This window comes from Gorilla gorilla, chromosome 8 (assembly GCF_029281585.2).
Source record: "Gorilla gorilla gorilla isolate KB3781 chromosome 8, NHGRI_mGorGor1-v2.1_pri, whole genome shotgun sequence".
NCBI classification, from domain to species: domain Eukaryota; kingdom Metazoa; phylum Chordata; class Mammalia; order Primates; family Hominidae; genus Gorilla; species Gorilla gorilla.
Window position 1 is genome coordinate 22504775 of NC_073232.2, and position 22755 is coordinate 22527529.

Here is a 22755-nt window from a genome sequence, read left to right on the forward strand (position 1 = left end):
ATCGTCATTTATGGTTCCCTAATTTCCAAATGCTTTCATAATATTAATATGCTGCCCTGGGGGAAAAAAAGAAAATTAAAACAATTCCTCGCTGCATTTCAGAAAAGCACCAGTAGCCTTGACCTTCCTGTTTTGAGAAGGGACCCTTCTTCACTTCAGGAAGTCCTACTTACATCATTGACCATTTTTCAAATTCTGTCATGTTGTTTGTAGTGTCACTTCAGGCTGAATCATTCTTTTCAGAAATGGCACAGTTTGTGATATCTCTGTAGCTTTTCGTATTTAATACAACTCAACTGTCACTTTAGGTGAAAAAATTTTGATTGAGCATGAGAAATTCTCTGTTAATGAAGGCTTATGTCCTTCTGGCCATGAACAAAGGGTGCTTGGTACTTGCTAGTTCCACTTAAATACCGTATTATTTTATAAAGTTAATTGTGGACTTTCAAGCATCCTTTAAACACTATTGAATTCATTTACTCATTTTGCCAGATAATGGGGAACAGAAGGGGGCAGAGAAGGCCCTCTGCGTCAGTCCCACTTCACAACTCAACAATGCAGGAACTGAGCTAGGAAGCACAGCACCCCTATCCGTTATTCCAGTTTTAAGCAAGGCCTGATTCAGAGTCTCATTTTCATGGAGTTGTGTTTAGATTTGAGACTTGGTTTATGTTCTTTTTGGTAAGAACTAAGTACTTCTATTTCCTAAAGTTACACTCATCAGATTGCTGAATATGGGCATTTTAAAGTTAAGAGAAGTAGGTTTAGGATGTGGCACTGGATATAAATGCAGAGGTGCTCCCACGTGCCCCTGCATGGTCATCGTAGTGCAGTGGAACACAGATGCATGCTCAAAGGAGGGAAGGGGGAGAGACCCACGGTGGTCTCTGCATGGAGCTGGCATGACTCCACGGCACAAAACAAGAGGGAGAAGAGCGGGCCAAGCATGTGTGGGGACGCACAGGGTTTGATGTCACAGTAAGGTCACTTAGACTTAAAATGTCTTTAGAAGCAACAACCTGGTAAAGCAACTCTAAACTTTAGAGAGACCCATTTTACTTTATCTTTTTTTTTTTAAAAAAAAGGCATCATAGCTTTATTCTCATAACTCAAACTTTAAGTTGAAGTCATATTTTGAGGAAGCTCTTAGTTAGAAATTACAAATTACCTGCATTTTAAAAGTCAAGAAAAAACTTCTTTTTGGTTCTGCAGCAGACCAAACTGGCTCTTAAATTATTATTTTAACAAATTAACATTACCTTGAATAATGAATTCTAGTGGTACTTGGGGTGGTGAATTACAGAGCTCACACCCGAAAGCCATGTGAATGGCTAAATTGCCAATGGCAAATGAAACTGGCCACTAGTCAGTTTACTACAATTTCAGCTGCATCGTTACGGAATGAAGGCAAAGCTCAACGAAGAACCCACAAAATGAAATGATGCAGACCAACCTTTTATTGCACCCACAATATTTTGGTCTAGTCCTTTCCGGTTGTCATTGAGTCCTCTTTTCCTCTTCCCATTGGGTAAGGAGTTAGCCAAAGTCTTGTCATCAAAAAACGCACACACCAGTTTTCTAAACAGAAGGCTTCCTGAGCGAGTGTAGTTTGACAATATAGAGTCCAGCTGAGATTTAGGCATAAACACGTCAAAGCCTTCAGCAAGTTGTACTTCTGGCTACCAAAAGAACACAAATATTTCATTAAAAGCAAGATTTGAAGCATCTGACTTTGGGTACATGAGCAACAAAAAAACATCACTAACTACTGAAATGTACATATCCTACAAATGAAAACACTCTTGGCTTTCTTTGTGTGCCAGGATCTGCTATTTATAAAACCAAGGACTAGTTATAACTTACGAAACAAGATGCTCTAATTCCAATTTTGAGCCTTGTCAAAAGCAATGGAAAGAAAATAGCCAAGAGAAGGAAGGACAACCACAAAATCCTATCATTCTAGAGCTAACAGGGAGTTGAGACTTCTGGACGAAATATCCTCATTTTGTAAACAAAGGAACTAAGGCCCAAAGAGATCATAAAAAAAAAGATTGAGAAATAATTCAAATGTGCTCAGTGCAGTACAGTTACAGATCACTTTCTCATACACTAAATAACTTAATTTCTTTCCCCTAAGGACACAGATACGGGGCTAACCCAGAAGGCCCCTGGCTCCTTCTACTATGCCAGTGGCTTTTAGCTGCAGAGAGATTTTTTTTTCCCCAGTGAAAACTTTTGTAAACTAATATGTAAAAGAAGTAAAAACGATGAGCAGGTTTCCCAGGCAGTTTAAATCCACTCCCCATCCCTAATTTTGGGAGGAAAATGTGAAACTATGTCCCAGATCACTCTTGGAAAACCAACGTGCTAGCACACTGCTTCCCTGGCAGGGACATCCTGACTGGGATACGGAATCAGAAGACGTCCAAGGTGCCTTTCAACTTGGACGCTATCGCACACGCTCGGCGCTCAGCACGCCTTCTCCAACAGCACGCCAGGAGGTTTACAACTCACCTTTGAATCTTCCAACTCAGTTCATACCCTTTCCTTTACAAAGCCTTCCAAATGAACTGATCTCCTAACTCTTTCCTGCCCATGGAGGTGGCTACAACTCTCTGTTCCTGCTGTTCATTTAGCAGACATATGATTCTATTTCTTATACTGTATTAGAATTATTTATTAGATTGCAGCCCTCCCTGATCCTGAAGCTCAGACTTTGTATCTCTAGGAGCTGGCATATAGCAGGCACTCCATAACTTCTTGTGGAATAGACGAAGGTTCATTAGTCATAACCTGCACTACTAAGTCATTTAGTTTATTGTTGGTTATGACATGGTAGCTGTAAAATAATAACTTTAATATGAAGAAATGCAATTGGTAAACTGTTGTTAGGAAAAAAGTCTGAAGAAAACCTCACTGAATTAAGACATGCTATCAAAGCTGATTCTTAGATCTCCTATTCACCACTCTGCAAAACTGGCCCTGCTTTGCAGTTTCTAATCACATCAGAAATGTGAGGATCCGGGATTAATTTCTCTCCTGGATAGTAAGAATGATTATTTTTGGTTTTGTCCTATCACTTTTCAACATGCCACCCCACCTATGGTCAAAGTAAACAGGGCTCTGAGCATAGCTTAAATTCTTTGGATGACACAGGAAGGAGTTTGGGCCTGGTCCCTCCAAAATAGAACTTTTAACTGGAATATCCAGAAAGTCATCTCACGCTTCTGCTTCACTTTGCCATTCCATGTTTGGTCTCTGAATGTTTGATGAATATCACCATACACAGCTATACTGTCAGGTTTTCCCCTTAACTTCTGCATCTTGCTGCTTGCTGGTTCCAGGTCTCCAGAGGAGGTTGTCTGAGCTGGAGGCTGCATCCCTAGTTCCCAGAACAGAGGTGGTACATACCAGGCACTCAATAAGTCTTTGTTGAATGATTCAATGTAGACACTATTAGGATTGAGAGAATTTTACCATCATAATCTAAGAAGTTTTATTCATAACCAGAGTTTTATTTTGCACATCCTATGCTGCATTTAGAACTTTTGTTCTAAATGAACTGATCTTGGATTTTTGCTAAGTGCTCCTGTATCATTTGAAAGCCATTAAAAAAAATCCAAGTTTATCTTACAGAAGCAGCTACTCACAGCTATTTGAGGGTCTAGGGTGGTTCAGACACTCTTAATGGCAAGAGAGGAAGGGGAAGGACACTAGTTACTCATATAATCTCAGTTTGATTCCAATACCATTAAACAGGTACTTAAAACGCTGACCTCTGAGACTTCCCCTTTGATTCATCCTGTGAACGTGGACCCCAGTTTGAAAAACACTGACCTGAATGAGCTACCAGGCGGAACTGGCCACTCCCTTCTTCATGTGCTCATACTGTTTCTAAGAACTCTGTTTACAGCACTTTTCACACAGCATTTGCTTAGCTGGGAATCTGCATTTGTCATTGGGATGAGGACTCTTGTATTTGGAGTGTCAAACACCCATTGACTGCCCAATAGATATTTGTCAGAATAAACAAAACAATATGTAAGAATTCATTTAAAATGACTGGTGTTGATTCACAGATCTTTTCTCCCTGTATAAAGAAAGTGGGTTTGAAAGTTTGCCACGCTGTGCTCAGCACACCTGTGTCTTCTAACAGTTCATGTGGTACCTCCAGGAGTTGGGTGACCTGGAGAACAGTGACCCAGCTGTTTCAATACCTACTCACAGAGCCCCCTCCATGTGTAGGAATCTGAAGGCTGGTTCTGCAGGCAAGACATATGCACAAATACCTATCCTATAAAGTCGAACGTGATAAAACATGAGAGAGAACAGAGCAAGTGCTGTCTGAGACAGCATCAGGCAGGACTTGGCTGCTGGGGGTGCGGGAGGAAGGGGGCTCTTGGGGCTCAGGAGGGGATAGGACAGTGTTTTAACAGGATCTTGAAGGCAGGATTCAGGAGACAGGTACAGCTGCTGTTTCTGGTATCTGCCACAACTCCTAACAACTAAGTATCTGGAAGTTTCTGCAGAGCTAAGAGACTTCCAATGCAGATGCTGTCACTGCTTTCCATTCCACTTTCTACTGCCAAATACTGTTATTTTGAACTGTTCTTTCCAGATCAAGGAACATGAACTCACCCCCTTGCAACCACCTTACAAAGGAGGAAGTAGTCTGATTAGTGGAGGCGGTGGTGGCAGCGGCAGCCGGGGCACAGGTGACTGGGCTCTGTCCTTCCTGTTCTTCTCGGCCTGTCTCCTATTCAGATTTCTAAGCCAGGAGTGAACAAGCGCCAATGCTATCTATGTGTGCCAGGTGCCGCAAGGCAACAACGCCTTAAAAGAACAAAAGAGGGCAGCTTTGTTTTCTGAAACATGAAGAAAAGATGATGTTCACTAATCTCACATTTTCACTAAGAAATCTTTTTATTTCCTCCATTTGATAAATATAATCACAGTAGATTACTATCACATAATGATCCACATCTTTGTACGTATATTTAAAAACAGGATAAAGCTCTTTCTTTAATTGTATCATTGAAATCTCTTAGTTTACTGACTCTAGTTTAAATGAGATCTCTCTGCTTACTGATAGCTATGACAGAAACCAACACTCTTCCAAATGAATATCATTTTGAAAACTAGACTTCTCTTGACAGATTCACAATTTGATACTCAAGCCAAAATAGAAAGCGAATATGTTAATTTACAGATTTTAGTGATTACTGAAGTAATACGATTTTTAAATGATGATGTCTAAATGAACAGTTCAAAATAACAATCTAAAGTTGGGGCAGGATTTAAGACACTTAGAGTCATCATTTTAAGAGTTGGGAGTCTGAATTCCTACTATAAATTTGGATTTTCATCTTTGTCCTGCCTATTTTAGGCACCTTGGCCACTTAGTACAACAATGTATCAAATGCTGACTCTTCCTTATCCATCTCACACTGGGTGAAGTTCTGGAGGCAAACACTGCATACACAGTCACCAACACTCTTGAAAATGTCCTGGATCCAGGCCTGTGGACTTTCACGAATTTGTTTCTTTGCATTTCAACTGTGGTCTCCCTTTGCTTGGAAGTAGCTGGGGTTAAGATCTAGTTTGGCTGGGGAATCTCCTAACTAGGTAAATGAAGATGCTCCTCCCCTACCCCTCTGCCCTGTTACACTCCCAAGTCCCCATGAGCACATCACGTGACTCCCCTGTATAATCGAAAGAATACAAAGTAAGACAATTTTTAGGAGATCATGCTAGTTAACCACCGAGGGACTATTTCTATAATAGGCTATTTTATATAAGGTATTAGTAAGGTATTAATAAGTAAATTACAGTAAGATACATAAAAAGCTACATGTGGTCACTGGTTAAAAGAAGTGCACAAATAATCATACTGGGCATTAACCCCAGATTTTCAATGGCAGATTAATAGTGTACAGATTCTGTGTATTATATAGGGTCACCTTTGCAGGCACGTGCACAGGGCTGTTTGGACGAGGTCATATGCTGGTGGGGATTTGGGGGGCTGGGCTGGCTGGTCAGTCTCAGGCTGGCTCAGGACCAAAAGCTGAAAGAAAACTACAGATGAAGAGGCAGGATCCTGCTGAACAAGACTAACTGATTTGGGGCTGAAAAGCCTATAACAGGATTCATAAGAGTGCTTAAAGGATGTGAATTTAGTCTATGCCCATACCACTATATACAATGATCTTTTGTTCTTGTGTTTATTTCATAGTATATTAGATGTATTTTGAGGAAAATGTGCTTCAGTTTAAGAAATTTTAAAACACAAACCTCCCCCATAATTGATTTAATTTTGTTCATAAATGTGATATGCTTCTGTCTGATAAAAACTAAATGTTCCTGTAACTCAGGTCTGCCCCAGGTGGACACAGCAAGAATCACTATTATCATTTATTTTCTATTTTTAAATTTTATTTTTATTTTTTAGAGACAGGATCCCAACCTGGTGCCCAAACTGGGGTACAGTGGTGGGATCACAGCTCACTGCAGCCTCCAACTCCTGGGTTCAAGTGATCCTCTCACCTCAACCTCCTGAGTAGCTTGGGCTACAAGTGTGTGGCCAGTTAATTTAAATAAAATTTTTTTCGTAGAGACAGAGTCTCACTATGTTGTCCAGGCTGGTCTTGAATTCCTGGCCTTCAGTGATCCTCCGTCCTCAGCCTGCCAAAGTGCTGAGATTACAGGCATGTGCTACCCTTCCCAGCAAATTTTTAAAATGTATGTATTTATATATTTTGTAGAGAGGGGGGTCTCACTTTGTTGCCCAGACTGGTCTCAACTCTTGGCCTCAAGCAATCCTCCTGCCTTGGCCTCCCAAAGTGCTGGGATTATAGGCGGGAGCCAACGTGCACAGCCTGTCATTTATTAAATGCTATGCTGAGAACATAGCCCATGAGGAGGGTAGCCACAAGAGCATGTGGGACTAGATGCTCACCAGCATGGCTGTTCCTGTTGAGCAGCTCAGAACAGAGGTGGCCTGGGGACATAGCGGGCCTGAGCCACAGTGTGGATGGGGCAGAAGCATGCTCGTGTCCTACGTCAAGGCTCATAGTGGAAGGTGGCTGCCCTCTTTTCATTAAGCAAAAAATGCTCCGCCAAAAGTCCTATCTAAAAGTAGGTGCAATTTACACGATAGCCTATAGTGAATGTTGAATGTGATAAAAATGAAAAGAAGTCATCCAACAGCCGATTCTTTACAGACATTTTTAGTTGACAATATTTTGGTAGAGCTAAGCATTTAATTTTAGAAGAGAATACAATTTGGTCCCTTGAAATTTTCTCCATGTACTTGCATAATGAGACATTCCCGTCTTTTAGAGATGCTTTTAGCTTTTTCCTTCTTCAGGTAATAAATTAATGACTCTGAAGACTAGGGCTTGATTTATGCTAAAGATATTTGAGCCAAAATGTACAATATGTAAGAGTCTAACCACTGCAATTTAGCTTCTCTCCTAAGGCCACTGAAATGGCTCCTCCAAGATGTCCACTCTGAGAGACTATCCAGGCTCCCAGGTGACCTGACTGCCTGCGCCACAGCTGACGTCCTACGCTATTATAATTACTGTTCGTGAATTTTCCTTCATGTGCTCCTTCAAGGGCAGGGACTATTTCACACACTTCAGTATGCCCTGGAAAACAGCAATATAATTAACATTTATTTGCTATTTACTATATTCCATGCCCTAGGCTAACACATATCATACAGATTTTTTCTAATTTGATTTTCACCCTATGAAATGGCTACTATTATTATCCCCAGTTTGCAGATGCAAAAACCACGGCTCAGAGAAGTGAAGTAACTTGTTTAAGATTATCCAGCTAATACACGATGAAGCAAAGATCTGAACTCCTGCAGCCTGTGCTGGAACTTACACTCTCAGGCATACACGGCCTCAATTTCTTTTCTTTTCTTTTTTTTTTTTTTTTTGAGACGGAGTCTTGCTCTGTTGCCAGGCTGGAGTACAATGGTGCGATTTTGGCTCACGGCAACCTCTGCCTCCCAGGTTCAAGCGATTCTCCTGTCTCAGCCTCCTGAGTAGCTGGGATTACAGGCATGCGCCACCACGCCCGGCTAATTTTATATTTTTAGTAGAGATGGAGTTTCTCCATGTTGATCAGGCTGGTCTCGAACTCCTGATCTCAGCTGATCTACTTGGCTCAGCCTCCCAAAGTGCTAGGATTACAGGCGTGAGCCACGGCGCCTGGCCAATGGCCTCAATTTCAATGTGTCAATTAGTAAATTTAAAAAATCATTTGCTTGGTTTTCTTTACTTGATCCCAGTGGATCACTTTATCTATTGGGCCAAGAAGGTGTTAAGAAAACAGATTTCAAGGCCGGGCATGGTGGCTCACACCTGTAATCTCAGCACTTTGCGAGGACGAGGCGGATGGATCACTTGGGGCCAGGAGATCGAGACCAGCCTGGCCAACCTGGTGAAACCCTGTCTCTACTAAAAACACAAAAATTAGTTGGGCATGGTGGCAGGCACCCATAGTCCCAGCTACTCAGGAGGCTGAGGCAGGAGAATTGCTTGAACCCTGGAGGTGAGCCGAGATCATGCCACTGCACTCCAGCCTGGACGACAGAGTGAGACTCTGTCTCAATTACAAAAAAAAAAAAAAAAAAAGCAAGCAAGCAGATTTCCAATACAGATATTCTGATGAATATCCACAATTTATCTTCTGAAAACTTTTAAACTGGCATAATCTAGTATTACTGGAGACTATTTATAGTAACTACAACAGATAGAGAAACATTTCCTATTATTAAAAATTATTTTAAAATATTGTTAAAAACTAATCTGATTGTTTCACCAAGCTGAAAAACAAGAAACGAAAAGCAACAACAACAAAACAAACTTAGGCCATGTATATCTGCTCTGAAAAACACAAATCAATATATATAATCTTGAAAAACAGCGACCATAAGAAATTAACAACTGTCTTCTCTCAGTATTGGTAGAGTATTGGGTTGTGAACTCATGAAGAAAGAATTAAATACTGTATTTTCTTTTTTTCTTTTTTTTTGAGATGGAGTCTTGCTCTGTTGCCAGGCTGCAGTGCAGCGGTGCAATCTCAGCTCACTGCAATCTTCGACTTCCGGGTTCAAGCGATTCTCCTGCCTCAGCCTCCCAAATAGCTGGGATTACAGGCATGCGCCACTGCGCCCAGCTATTTTTTTTTATTTTCAGTAGAGACGGGGTTTCACCATGTTGGCCAGAACTGTCTCAATCTCCTGACCTCCTGATCCGCCCGCCTTGGCCTCCCAAAGTGCTGGGATTACAGGCGTGAGCCACCGCGCCTGGCCTAAATACTGTATTTAGATCTGAAATTTAGTTTTGGGTTTCTGCTTCTGTGTATAGTTGAGGTTTGAATTTTATTTAATGTGCTACTTTTAAAAGGGTCAAATAATCCTGCCCAAAAGAGAAATATTTCAGGCTATTCCCTTTCTAAAAACACTATTTGTTCACGTGTATTTTTTTACTGATAGATATAGATAAGTTTTATTTTAAAATATTTATTCCCATAAAGACACTGAGGTAAGAATGCTAAGGTTAAAAAAAGAACTAATATTTATTGAGTGCTTAAAATGGGCCAGGCCTTGTTCTAAGTGCTCCACAGGGATGACTTCATCTAATTCCTCCAATGGGCCAATCCCAGGAGGGAAGCACTTGCTATCCCCATTCTACAGAGAGAAATGGAGTGCGGAGGGGTCAGGTTCATTGCTCAGGGTCACACAGCTGAGAGTCTAACCCAGGCAGCCTGACCTAAGAGCCTGCTCCCCGACCCATGAAGTTCTACCCAAGAAACTTCCAAGTAAACAGAAACAACTGCCACAGCTGAAACTTTCAGTTCTTTCATACGATAATCATCCCCTCAACAGTGACTGAGTGTTCCTCACGCACAGGCATTGGGCTAGAATGGGCACCCGCAAGTCCTCTGCGCAGCGGACAAGGGCAGATGACAGACCTGGGTTGCGGGACACACTCCACTTTTCTTGGCTGTGTGAACTTGTGCAAGCTGCCCATAGAAAGTGGATAAGAAGAATACCTCAAAGATGGCGCATGAATACTATTACTATTATTATTATTATTATTATTATTAATCACAGTCTCTGCTCTTGAGAAGCTGGGGTGGAAGGATGCATTAATGTGTAAATATTTACCAAACAGTATAGAAGTTCTATCCAGGAGGATCGTTCAAATTACAGTAGAGCCTTGAAGGGGAGTAGGTGGGTACAGAGAGGAGGAACAGGAAAAAACAAGTAAACTGCAGTGAAATTGAGGAGGGGGCTCTCCTTAAAGCTAAGTCCTAGACTTAATGTTTCCTAAGTTTATTTTGTATATTGTGCTTAATGCAAATGCAGATGTTTCCTCCTTTGCAGATTAAACAAATAACATTTACTGAGTACCTTTTATGTGCCAGGCACTGCTACAGGATTTTCCCATATACTGTATCTCATTTGATGCTCACAACACTCTGCCATTTTTGACATTTTGGTTGGTTCTGATTAGAACTTAGTGTTTTTCTGCATCTGAGTAGGGACTATTGTTATCAGTTTGAAGACAGTGGCTGATCTGCCATGATTGACAGCCCCTTGTGGGCCCTTATGTTTGTGTTTGTGCCATGGGTATATACATTGGCATTTGGGTGACACTACGAGTCACAACGCAAAAAGGGAACTCTATACACTGTAATTTTTTTATATTTACAAAAGCGATAAAGCATGGGTTTCCAGTGTCACTTTTCATCGTTTCCAGTACTAATCTTTCTCCTGTGCTCGAGGTGTCTAGCGAACCTAGACATAGTTAAGGATATGAATTCACTTTTCCTTCCCATCCAGAGCTGAAAGCCTGCACTGCTCTTGCTCTCCGCGTCTCAGCTGAAGTCTCAGCTGCAGCTGTAACCCAGCAAGTTTCCCAGATGGGAATCCAGGGCGCACTTCCCACTCAGTCCCCGTGTCCCTCCTGAATGTCTCTCCATGCTCTCCTCTCCAGGCTCACTGCTCCTGTCTAGCCCTCCTGATCTCCTGCCTGGCAGGCTGCATGCATCTTCCTCCGGCTATCTCTATCTTTCTGTCAGCCGCATGCTGTTCTAGCTACGGTTCTAAGATTCAGGCACAATTCTTCCTTTACTGGAAACTTGCAATGGCTCCCTCCTGCCCACAGATAAAGGCTGAAGGCCTCACCTGGACTTTCACTCTCTCACCCCATCCTACTTTTACCAATGCTGGCCAGACAGCTGTTCTAGCAACACTGGGCCACTTGCCCAATCCTATGATTTTGTTTTTTTGTTTTTGTTTTTTTTTTGAGACGGAATCTCCCTCTGTCACCCAGGTTGGAGTGCAGTGGTGTAATCTCGGCTCACTGCAACCTCTGCCTCCTGGGTTCAAGTGATTCTTATGCCTCAGCCTCCCGAGTAGTTAGGACTATAGGCATGTGCTACCACATCCAGTTAATTTTTGTATTTTTAGTAGAGAACGGGTTTTCCCATGTTGGCCAGGCTGGTCTTGAACTCTTGACCTCAGTTGATCTGCCCACCTCGGCCTCCCAAAGTGCTGGGATTACAGGGGTAAGCCACCATGCCTGGCCTCACTTTTCTTTAGAAGCATGTTATTCTTCCAAGACAATCAACAGCTAACTGAGTTTTCATTAGCCGGGGGTGGTGGCAAGTACCTGCAGTCCCAGCTACTCAGGAGGCTGAGGTAGGAGAATTGCTTGAACCCGAGAGGCGGAGGTTGCAGTGAGTGGAGATCATGCCACTACACTCTAGCCTGGGCGACACAGCGAGACTCTGTCTAAAAAAAAAAAAAATGCTTACAAAATTTAAGGACTGAATGTACTTTGTGTTGAGGGATAATTTACCTCTGTTTCCGAATATGTGATCTACCTGGGGTTTGACTCAGGGCCCTAGTTGCAATAGCAATATGATATCATTGCATGAGCTGACTGGTCCAGAATAGAACGTTATCATCATTAATGATGTTTTAAAATTAAATTTTTAGTCTAGATGAACTTCTTAACAATTGTAGCAAGTGTTTATAGATTTCAAAAAAAAAAAAAAAAAAAGAACCTTTAACACCGAGAATTAGGTAAAAGTTCCAACAACTTTCCAATCTAAAAAAGTCATAAGATGATTATTTTTGTCCCCTCCCTTTGTTAAAAACCCAATGTGGATATACCCTAGCAAACTGTCTTCCCACAATTTCTTTCAAAATTTTAAAAACTTTTTCAAAAAGCAATTTGTTTCCTACTTAAAGTTTAAAAGGTATGGCCAACCTCCAATCCTATACAGGCCTGCGGGAGTTCGCAGCAGGATTCTCATCCCATGCAATCTGATAAGAAGAGATCCCCCATTCTTGTTTATTTTAAGAACTCTCCCAACAAGTTAAGGTTCACAACACAAACATACTTAGAGAAAGACATTGTAAATAGAAATGCAATTGCAAATATAGTGCACTATTAAACACATTCGTTTATGGTCCTATGAATGTAAAATAGCAAGTCAGATGGTTATCTCGGATGTCATCCAACATTCTGGACTGTGGCAACATTCTGGCTATGATATTAAAATAGAAAAACCTTTGCAGAGCGTTAACCTATCATTACACGGAGTAAATGGCATGGCGCTGCCACCTAATTAGCGGTGTGGCTTGCATCTATAAAATAGAATTAGCATGACTGCTCCTTTTTTATTATTAGTTTGTGTTTCCAGAAAGGTGTGACCTTATCTGTATGGTCCTGTTCATTTATGCCCATCTACAAAGGATTTAATTATATTCTTTTAGGTCTCTACACTAAGGAAATTGAAAATTGTCACTGCAAAATTAAAAATGCAAAAGAAATTAGTGAGCAGATTATTTACGCCATCACCCTCCTCCTTTCGGAGACAAAGACTGGAAACCTGTCTAAATAAATAAGGCATCACATTTTCAGAAAAGAAAACTCCAGACAAGAAAATTATTACCAGTCTTCTTTTCTTCTTTCCCACATATAGTCTGCAAGCTTCTCTAGTTGTCAAAAGGGAAATCTATAAATACTATAAAATTCCCGAAAGTTACATAGCATTAGAGTCAGCAGCCAGAAAATGGCAACTTACATCTGAGGAAGGTGATTCCAGAACAATGCCGAATCCTAGAACGCGGCTCTCCTCCGGGGAGGTGTGCTCGGCTGCCTGGAGAGCAGATAGCTCAGAGGCCACCACCGCCTTTTTCTCCATCTCTGACCCACTAGGCTTCTGTTTCACAGTAAGAGGTTCCACAGTCTTTGGGGGCACTTTTTTCTTTTTATTTCTCTTTCGTGAGACAGCAGTTCGCTGGGAGCATATAAGGGAAATTGGGGGTTGTTGTCTGTTTTGAGTTCCAACTGCGAATAATAAACAAAAATATGGTACAGGCACGTATGTCTGACTTAGGAAAACTTATCTCCGGTCTATCCATGTGATCTACAAACTGAAACCGAAACGAGGAAAACTCCAGGATGAAGCACACTAAATAAATCTCCCACTGGACCTAAAGGTTACCAAACGCAGGCTCTGAAGCACTTTCAAGTCCTAAAGGCAGAAAAATACTCAGGAGAAAGCGTTACTGCAGGTGAATCGTGACAGCATACTGCTGTTGGGTTCAATGCAGGGAAAGGATCATGAGCTGTGAGAAAACACCTGAGCATGGCTTTATAAATCATAGGATGTTTTTAAATAAATGAGAACTTCAGAATTTAAATTTAGATAGAGACGGCTGTGCTTCCTTGTAATCCTGTTTCAGGATTACATTTGGGGTTAGACTGATCAGTTCCTAATAATCTACAGGTGCCAAAACTGATAAAGATGAGACAGTGATGATCATTTGGGCAAGACTGATCAAAAGAAGCCGTCTGGGATGATTCTATATTAGGGACCAGTAAGCATGTGGGAAAAGCCTGTTAGTTACTTAATTAGGACCAGTGAATCCTTCCTCACCAAACAAATATTCTCCACACATCAACCACCTCCAGAGCACCCTGCTACATGGCCTCAGACCAGGCTACTTCTCTAGACCTCGGTTTCACATAACTGAAGGAGCAATATCATTCTGTACAAGTCAAGCAAATCAGTGAAATCTAGAAACAGTTCCAAACATGAAAAGCACAGCACAGGAACCAAGTATTCAACCTGATTCTATACTTAAAGAAATCCAAGATGGTAAATTACAGTTCTCACAGGTGCACTCTGAGAAGTAATGTTTGCTAGCCATTTAAAAATACTCTCTTGGAAAGTGCAATTGGAAAACATGGCATCATTGTTTAAATCCTCAAGTATTAATATAGCTTCCTAAATATGACTATAGGATGTCCCTGCTTTTCAACAGAAATGAACCTATAAGACAAGTGAAAACTAAAGATCTTTAAAGGCATATAAACATGAATCACCTCCTCTTACCTCTTATCAGTCTGAAAATAAAGAATATTTACACTACGATCCTGATATTTTTGTCTCCAAATTCAAAAGCAATTCATAAATATTAGAAGCAAACTAATTGCACTACATAAGAGCACAGAAGTTTTTAAACCAGTAATTAGTCTAGCTCAATGGTTCTCGACCTTGGTTGTACATTACAATCACTTGAGTTTAAAAAAACTGAGACGCCGGGCCAGGCATGGTGGCTCACCCCTGTAATCCCAGCACTTTGGGAGGCCGAGGTGGGTGGATCACGAGGTCAAGAGATCGAGACTATCCTGGCCAACATGGTGAAACCTCGTCTCTACTAAAAATACAAAAATTAGCTCGGCATGGTGGTGGGCACCTGTAGTCCCAGCTACTTGAGAGGCTGAGGCAGGAGAATCACTTGAACCCAGGAGGCGGAGGTTGCAGTGAGCCGAGATTACGCCACTGCACTCCAGCCTGGCGACAGAGTGAGACTATGTCTCAAAACAAAAACAAAAACAAACAAAAAAACTGAAATGCCTCAGCCCCACCCCAGACTAAGTGAACTGACATCTCCAGCCATGCTGCCTGGGAATCAGCATTGTCTGAAAGCTCTTCCAGTGATTCTGCTGTGCGGCCAGAGTTGGGAACTTCTCTTTGCTCTCTCTGCATTCCCCCTCAAGGCTGGGTCTGCACCCTCAGAGTCAAAGGGACCTCGAAAAATGATCACGATGGTCTAGGCCCCAGGCCTTGCTAAGCCTCATGATTCTAAATTAGAAATGAAAATGTTTTGGTTTAAGGAACACGGGGACTATCTGAGTTTTTCTTCTCCTTTTGCAAATCTAGACACAGCCCAAGTCTCTGGCATCCAGATCTTACCTCTAGGTCTTATTCCCTGTCTTCTTAAAAGAAAGGTGAAACTTTCTAAATGTAATCTAAATCTAGGTCTTCAGGCGTTAAACCTTAAGTAAATGTACCCACATGACACAAATTTTTAAGTTTAAGAAAATTAAAGGAGAGTAATTTATTCAGTTTATCCTTTGTGCCATCCTACAGCTTTGGAATCGTTTACCTCCCTAATCTGCAAAGGTTCAGAAAAGAAAACATAGCGACAAAGTGGCATTTACTTAATAGATTCTAAAAAGGCTTCCGTCAAGGATTTAAATGGTTGCAATTTGTAGTTTGCCATTTCAGTAGTAAGGAGCTTAAGTGACAAAACAAATCATTACAATTTCATATGCATATTTTCTTAAGTGCTAACAAATTCCTCCTCGGAGAAAAGAATCCGAACATCATAAAGTAACCTTTCTTTCTGAGCTCCTTATTTAGGAGATGTTAACCTCCTCCAGGTTAATAAGAACACAGATTATCGTAGTGGAACAAGCTGAGTCCAATGCTTACTGACCTGAGCAAAATACTTCCTTGGGGTAAAACCAAATTCAGTGCTTAAAAAGATGCTGTTTAGCCCGGCGCGGTGGCTCACGCCTGTAATCCCAGCACTTTGGGAGGCTGAGGCGGGCAGATCACCTGAGGTCGGGAGTTTGAGACCAGCCTGACCAACATGGAGAAACCCCATCTCTACTAAAAATACAAAAATTAGCCAGGCGTGGTGGCACATGCCTGTAATCCCAGCTACTAGGGAGGCTGAGGCAGGAGAATCACTTGAACCTGGGAGGCAGAGGTTTCGGTGAGCCGAGATCGTGCCATTGCACTCCAGCCTGGGCAACAAGAGTGAAACTCCGTCTCAAATAAAAAGATGCTGTTTTTCAGAAAGTAGCTCACATTACTTTAATGTGATCTTGGGTGACTGATATATCTAAGTGTTAAGCTTTTTATATCAAAACCACATCACTGAATATTAAAATTATACTAGAATTCACTAAATGGCATCCTGAACAGCTTCTGAGTGACGACCTTCTGGACTACCATCCTGATAAAAGGGCAGGAAAGCCAGTCACGACATGGCTTAGATCAAGTGGTGATGTCCCTTGACAAGAGGGAAAACTTAATACAATGATTTATTTCTTGTACCTGTGACAAAAACAATTGTTTTCCCTCAATTGTGAAGATCAGAAAATACAGCTGCTATAATGAAGACCTAGACTTCCAGACCTCTATAGAATGCTTCATGGAATTTAAGACCACACTAATGAAACAGCTTAGGCTTGTACCATGCCTTATAAAGTTCATTGACATCTACTACATCATTCTATTTTGACAACAGCCCTGTGAGTTAGATATGAATTCTCCATTTACAGACGTGAAATAGGAAGCTCAGACATGCCACACAGCTCCAAAAGCAGAAATTGGCATCCAATCCCAAATTACAAATCCACTGCTCTTCCGTCCCTCAACTTGCCTGATGGCAGTGAAAACAAAAAGGAGTCACATAAACAAAGACGACAGAACACGGCGGATCTCTGAGCTTCCGCATCCTGAATAGGAGAGAGAAAAGCCACAAAGCATAGCCTGGGGCTCCACATTTCTTATCTGCTTAGTGCTTGAACACTGAAGCCCATGCTTCCTAAAGGACCCCTCCATACACAGTTGTTCCCAAATTTAATTAACTGACATTTGTGAAGTACTAGGAGATCATGGAATGAAGTCTATCAAGTACATACACATAATTATATGAGCTGTATCAGTAGCAAGACAAAATATGTTTGATTTGCTAAAGGAAAAATGGATTGTAGAGAAAGCTGAAAAAACAGATACTTGAAAAGGCACAGCAAGACAGCAAGGTGAGAAGAAGGCTTTAATAAAAGCACAATGAACATTCCAACGGAAGATGTCAGATATGCATTAAAAATCAAAGGACTCATTCCGAGGCCTGATCCTTGTACCTGCTTGAATTTGCATTAATTTCCTCATGGTCTTGAGTTCTTGTAGAATGGCCTGCAACGTTGACTGGCAGTTACAAGTACAGCAGTTTGATCCAGCTGATGAATTCACCACTGGAAGTTCTCCTGAGCATGAAAGAAAAGAATGACATACTCCAAACAAACCAAAAAAAAAAAATCATAAAGAGGTGGGGAGAAAAAAGAAAGTATCTTGGCAGGATTTTGAAGCATGTGCAATTATGATGAAGCTGTGCCTAAGGAAAACGTACCCACTAATTATCACAACCTAAATCTGGGGGTTTGACTTTATCTAATTATCCAGGCTTCCATACTGTAAGGTGCGTGCTGTGGCGCGGTGCGGGAGCCCGCATGCACACACGCACACAATGAGTGGGCACAGCAGGCCTCCCTATTGTCAGAGCTGTTCATCTCAAATAACAACACCTCAAAAACTCACTCGAAACACACATGCTAGTTCACACAAAAAAGGAGCCCTGAGGACAGCCTTGCAAAAAAAATTTGGTAGCTGTGTTTAAGAGTTCATATTAAAAATTATATGAGTTCTATTGAAAATAGTTTTGATATTAAGCACATTATTTCAAAAACAAAGAACTGTGCACACATGAAAACTTTTAGAATACTCTCTGGGTGTGGCGTTTGGGGTGGGGAAGCACAGAGGAGCAGGGATGGGAGGATATATTCGAATTGGATGCGTTTGAGAGTATTGGTGGGCTGGCTGGCTTTTCTTCAACTTCACAAAGAAAATCTCTCTACCTCTTTTCTCCATTCCCACGTCTTATGTTTCCCTTGCCACAGCCTCTTTTGCACTGTTTAAATTTAATGCCTTTTCCTTGGTAAACCTATCTTATTCTGTTTCTCTCATAGGTAAGCAAGTATCTTCTATTGTCCTTAGAATAAAATGGGACATTTGGACATTGCTCTTACAGTGGGTTCCCTCCAGCACCTGTTCACCTGACCACCATAAAATGGAGCAGTTTAGAGACTTCCAGCGCTCACATTGTCTCACAGGCCAGCAACGTTAAGTTCCATGGTTTTGTTTCAATTATATGTTTTATTATACTTTATATACCTTAAATCCTGTAATATGCATTATTTGGGAATACTATAGAAAAATTCACCCGAGCAAAACCATGAAATACTTCAGGATAACTTAGTGATTGTAGTGGTACAATTATTTACATTCAAAATTGTAGCAAAATTGTAATGTTACAACTTTAAAATTGTAAATACTCCCAATGAAATACCAAAGTAGTCACAGTTATATGTAATATATTTCTTTTTTTTTTTTTTTTTTTTTGAGACAGGGTCTCGCTCTGCTGCACAGGCTGGAGTGCACCGGTATGATCTTGGTTCACTGCAACCCCCGCCTCCCAGGCTCAAGCGATTCTCATGCCTCAGCCCCCCAAGTAGCTGGGACTACATGCATGCGCTACCACGCCCGGCTAATTTTTGTATTTTTTAGTAGTGATGGGGTTTCGCCATGTTGGCCAGGCTGGTCTCGAACTCCTGGCCTCAAGCAATCCACTCATCTCGGCCTCCCAAAGCGTTAGGACTACAGGCATGAGCCACCACACCTAGCCATATTTCTATTGAAAACATAAAATATCCATTTTCAAACTGATATGGGGGAATTTATGTTTGTAACTTTTACTAACTTCATACTTTTCAAAGTAAATCCACTGTCCCTATTGTATACTGGGAAACAGAACACTGTTTACCCAAAACTTACTGATGTGGGGTTTATTAACTTCATACATACCTAAGGGTATTTTATTTCTCTTATTGTCTCTTCCATGGCAGTAGAGTTAGAAAGGTCTTAAAGAATATTTCTAGTCACTAATGTAAGTACCATCTTTTATCATTTTTAGAAGACAAAACCAACCCTTTTCAGCTTGTTATAAATCATTTTCTAATTTTAAAGATAACTGACTTTTTATTTTTATGGAGGAGTCTTTAAAGAGCTGTGTTCCTCTAACCTGGATGCATGCCAGCATTGGAACTTTGATACTGGCTTATGTACTACTGAGAGGCAGAGAAGACACCCATACATTTCTGGGGTCCTTCGCTGTCTCATCAATGTCTCAGGATGGCTTTTCATGCCTCTGAACCACAAATTGTGTTTTAAAAAAAAGTCAAAACAGTTCTCTTTTTCTTGAAGGAGATTGTGAAATGAAAATGAATGGAAAAAAATCCTTAACTTCTTAAGGAAACTGAAAATGCTTTCTTACCTTTTTCTTGTTCTCTTTGTGAAAACTATAGATCTGCACATCTCTACAGAGTTTATAGAACAAATATTATAGCATCCAGTGTGGCCGGATAGAAAACTAATATGACCACAAAAAGCATCAGGTTTTTCTCCTTAAGCTTTGAAAAAAAATTGTCATTTGATTCTTTTCTTAACAATTAGGAAACTTAAATTAAGAAAATTTTACTTTAAAGGAATACTTTCCATTGCTAATGAAGCATGTTACAAAATATGGATCACTGGGTTCAGTACTGACGTGGGATGCTGGGTTATCGGCCCCCCACCCCTGTCCGCCCCCGCCTTTATCTGGGACTCTTCTGATAATGAGTAAGGTGAAGGAGTAACCAAGAGGATATGTTAGTAACACACCATAGGACCAGGAAGCTTCTTTGAAAGACAATGGGGAGCTCTTTCTGCCCTAATGTTCAGTTTTTTTTTGTGACAATAATATCCGTACATGGGCACAAAACGATCGCTTTAACTTCTTAAAGGGCTAAAATCTCTACCAGGAAATCTTCACTTATAACATAGAACCCCCTGTCTTTCCTAATTCTCAATTCTGTTTTTTAATAGTCTTCAACTCTTTCCTTTGTGTCTCCCTGTCTTTTAAAGTAACTCAGCAAAGGCACGTAATTATGGGAGGGTTTAATAAATTGAACTCAACACACTGAATATTTAGAAATAAAACAGAACAGTACAAACCCCCGTGAGAGCCTTCTGAATGTTTGTTGACAACCATACCATTGGAGCTTGCGGTAGGGTGGGGCTGGCTTTGGAAGGTTCTAGAACGGGTGCCATACTGCCCTGAGAACTGTCCACTCTGGGGCGGTAGCTCATTCCATACACCACGTGAAGACGGGTGGAGGCTTTGCGGGGCCTCAGCAGAGGAGTTCAAACGCGGAGGCCAGACTAAATCCAGGTCCTGGGGCTCTTCTTTTAGTTTCTCTCCTTCTTTGCCAACTCGCTGATAGATCCGCCCAGTGCTGTCGTTCAGCAATCTTCTCATCCCTGTAATTTGCTTTTTTATTTCCATGCTTTCATCTCCTAATGGAAACAGGGCCAAAGTTAGCACTCTAAATTAGTGAAAGAGAAAACAGTTCACTAACCAAAAAGAAGAGAAAGAAAAACAACCCTTCTTTGGAAATGGGAAAGATGACTGACTCTATAAACTTAATCTGCAAAATGCAAAGGCAGGAAAACTGACTACGGTCTGAAAAAACCCATCCTATTCCTGGTGCCTCTCATTTTAATTTCTTTCTGCAAGTCGCTTATGATGAAAGAGGTTTCTTGAGAGTGTGTCATCAGGAACAAACATGACATTCCCTCTTTGGAAGCATTTTCTGAATGAGTAGGTGATGAGGAAACAGGCTGAGACAGAAGGTCAAGGATAGAACTGGACCGCGGAACCCCTCTGCTCTGATGGGCCACAGCCACCCATGAGGAATGGGCAGGTCACTAAAGCACTCTGCTCACTGTCTGTCAGCTTCACCAGGCGGGGCAAGGACAAGGAAGAAAGCTTGGACTGGCAGGGACGCAGGGCTTCACTACTGACACAATGTCCTCCAGGATGACACGCTGCCGCTGGAGACATCACCTTCAGAGAGGACGGCCGAGGAGACAGAGAGGCGCCGAGTGTGGCAGCATGGCAAGCGAGGGGGTTTTGTCTTTCTGGCACCCTGACTCCCATCACATCAGCCTGGTGATGACCGAGGGGTCCCTGCCACTCGAGGTCACTGGCGGTACCAGCACTGGAAGGGCGGAAGTGCAACCTCCCCACCGTGCCCTCCTCCCATGCCAAACGCACTGCCACCTCCCCTGCAGCGTAACTGTGGGCGAAAGGTCACAGGCCACTTTGAAATCCCACCTCACCTACACTGACTTCTTTTTTTAAGATTTTTCTCCCGTCTCAGGACATTTTTTTAAAATGAAAGAACTTCTATACTGCACTGGGAGTACTTAATAAATATTAAAGATGTCTATAATATCGTACAGATAGAAAATCTTTTTGGCCAGGCACAGTGGCTCACGCCTGTAATCCCAGCACTTTGGGAGGCCGAGGCGGGTAGATCACCTGAGGTCGGGAGTTCGAGACCAGCCTGACCAACATGGAGAAACCCTTTCTCTACTAAAAATACAAAATTAGCCAGGCGTGGTGGCACATGCCTGTAATCCCAGCTACTCACAAGGCTGAGCCAGGAGAACCCGGCTCACCCAGGAGGTAGAAGTTGTGGTGAGCCAAGATGGCACCATTGCATTCCAGCCTAGGCAACAAGAGCGAAACTCCATCTCAAAAAAAAAAAAAAAAAAAAGAAAAAAATATTTTCTATCAATAATAATATCAGAGGATGCTGATATCTATTAGGAGCTATTTCAAACACACTATCTTCTTAAGCTGTGCATCAGCCAGTATCTTCATAAAGATGAAGAGAGATGAATTTTTTTTTCTCAAACCCAAAAGATGAAATCTTGTTTTTATCATGTTGGGCATGGTGGCTCACACGTGTAATCCCAGCCCTTCGGGAGGCTGAGATGGGAGGATCATTTGAGCTCAGGAGTTTGCGACCAGCCTGGGCAATATGGAGAAACCCCGTCTCTACAAAAGTACAAAAAGTACAAAAGTTAGCCCAGCATGGTGGTGTGTGCCTGTGGTCCCAGCTACTTGGAGGCTGAGGTGGAAGGACTGCTTGAGCCCCGGAGGCAGAAGTTGCAGCGAGCCGAGATTGTGCCACTGCACTTCAGCCTGGGTGATAGTGGCAGACCCTGTCTCAAAAAAAAAAAAAATCTTAGGCCAGGGTATGTGTGTGTAAACATTCATGCAGTTACTCTAATAAATGCTTGAAATTTAAACTGTAAGATAAAGAAAAGGCTAACAGACAGCATCTGTTAAGAAAAATACAGCTCCTACAAATAAACACAGCACATTCAATATAATGATTGCACTTAGGATCAATTATAATGATCAATATATGTATATATAAGGATATGTATATATATATATATATATATATATATGGATCAATATAATGACTGCACTTAGGATAAGCCAGGTTTCTCTGTAGAGCTGGTAACTGCACAATAACCTAGCCGTTTTGTGCTTTCCAGTTAGATATTTAGCTTATTAATACATGTGTTATGTTACTAAATAAGGAAGTTTATTTTGAATTTACTGTTCACTATTTTGAAGTAAATATCTTTAGTTTTTAAAAATGATACTAAAAACGTTACAGA

General features: G+C 41.4%; 1 protein-coding gene across 24 annotated transcripts in view; it reads right to left on the minus strand.

The window, feature by feature from the left end:
* The window catches only part of BEND7 (BEN domain containing 7), an 89852-nt gene that overhangs the window by 40391 nt on the left and 26706 nt on the right, over positions 1-22755 (minus strand). For 17 of the 24 annotated variants that reach the window (XM_055352347.2, XM_055352346.2, XM_031015587.3 and 14 more), the window contains 4 exons: positions 20230-20571; positions 17265-17387; positions 13120-13385; positions 1454-1679 (listed from right to left, as the gene is read on the minus strand). In XM_055352347.2, the coding sequence (XP_055208322.2) occupies positions 1454-1679; positions 13120-13385; positions 17265-17387; positions 20230-20571 (957 nt within the window). The remainder of the gene's footprint in view (positions 1-1453; positions 1680-13119; positions 13386-17264; positions 17388-20229; positions 20572-22755) is intronic. The other 7 variants (XM_055352363.2, XM_055352365.2, XM_031015598.3 and 4 more) reach the window with 2 other exon arrangements.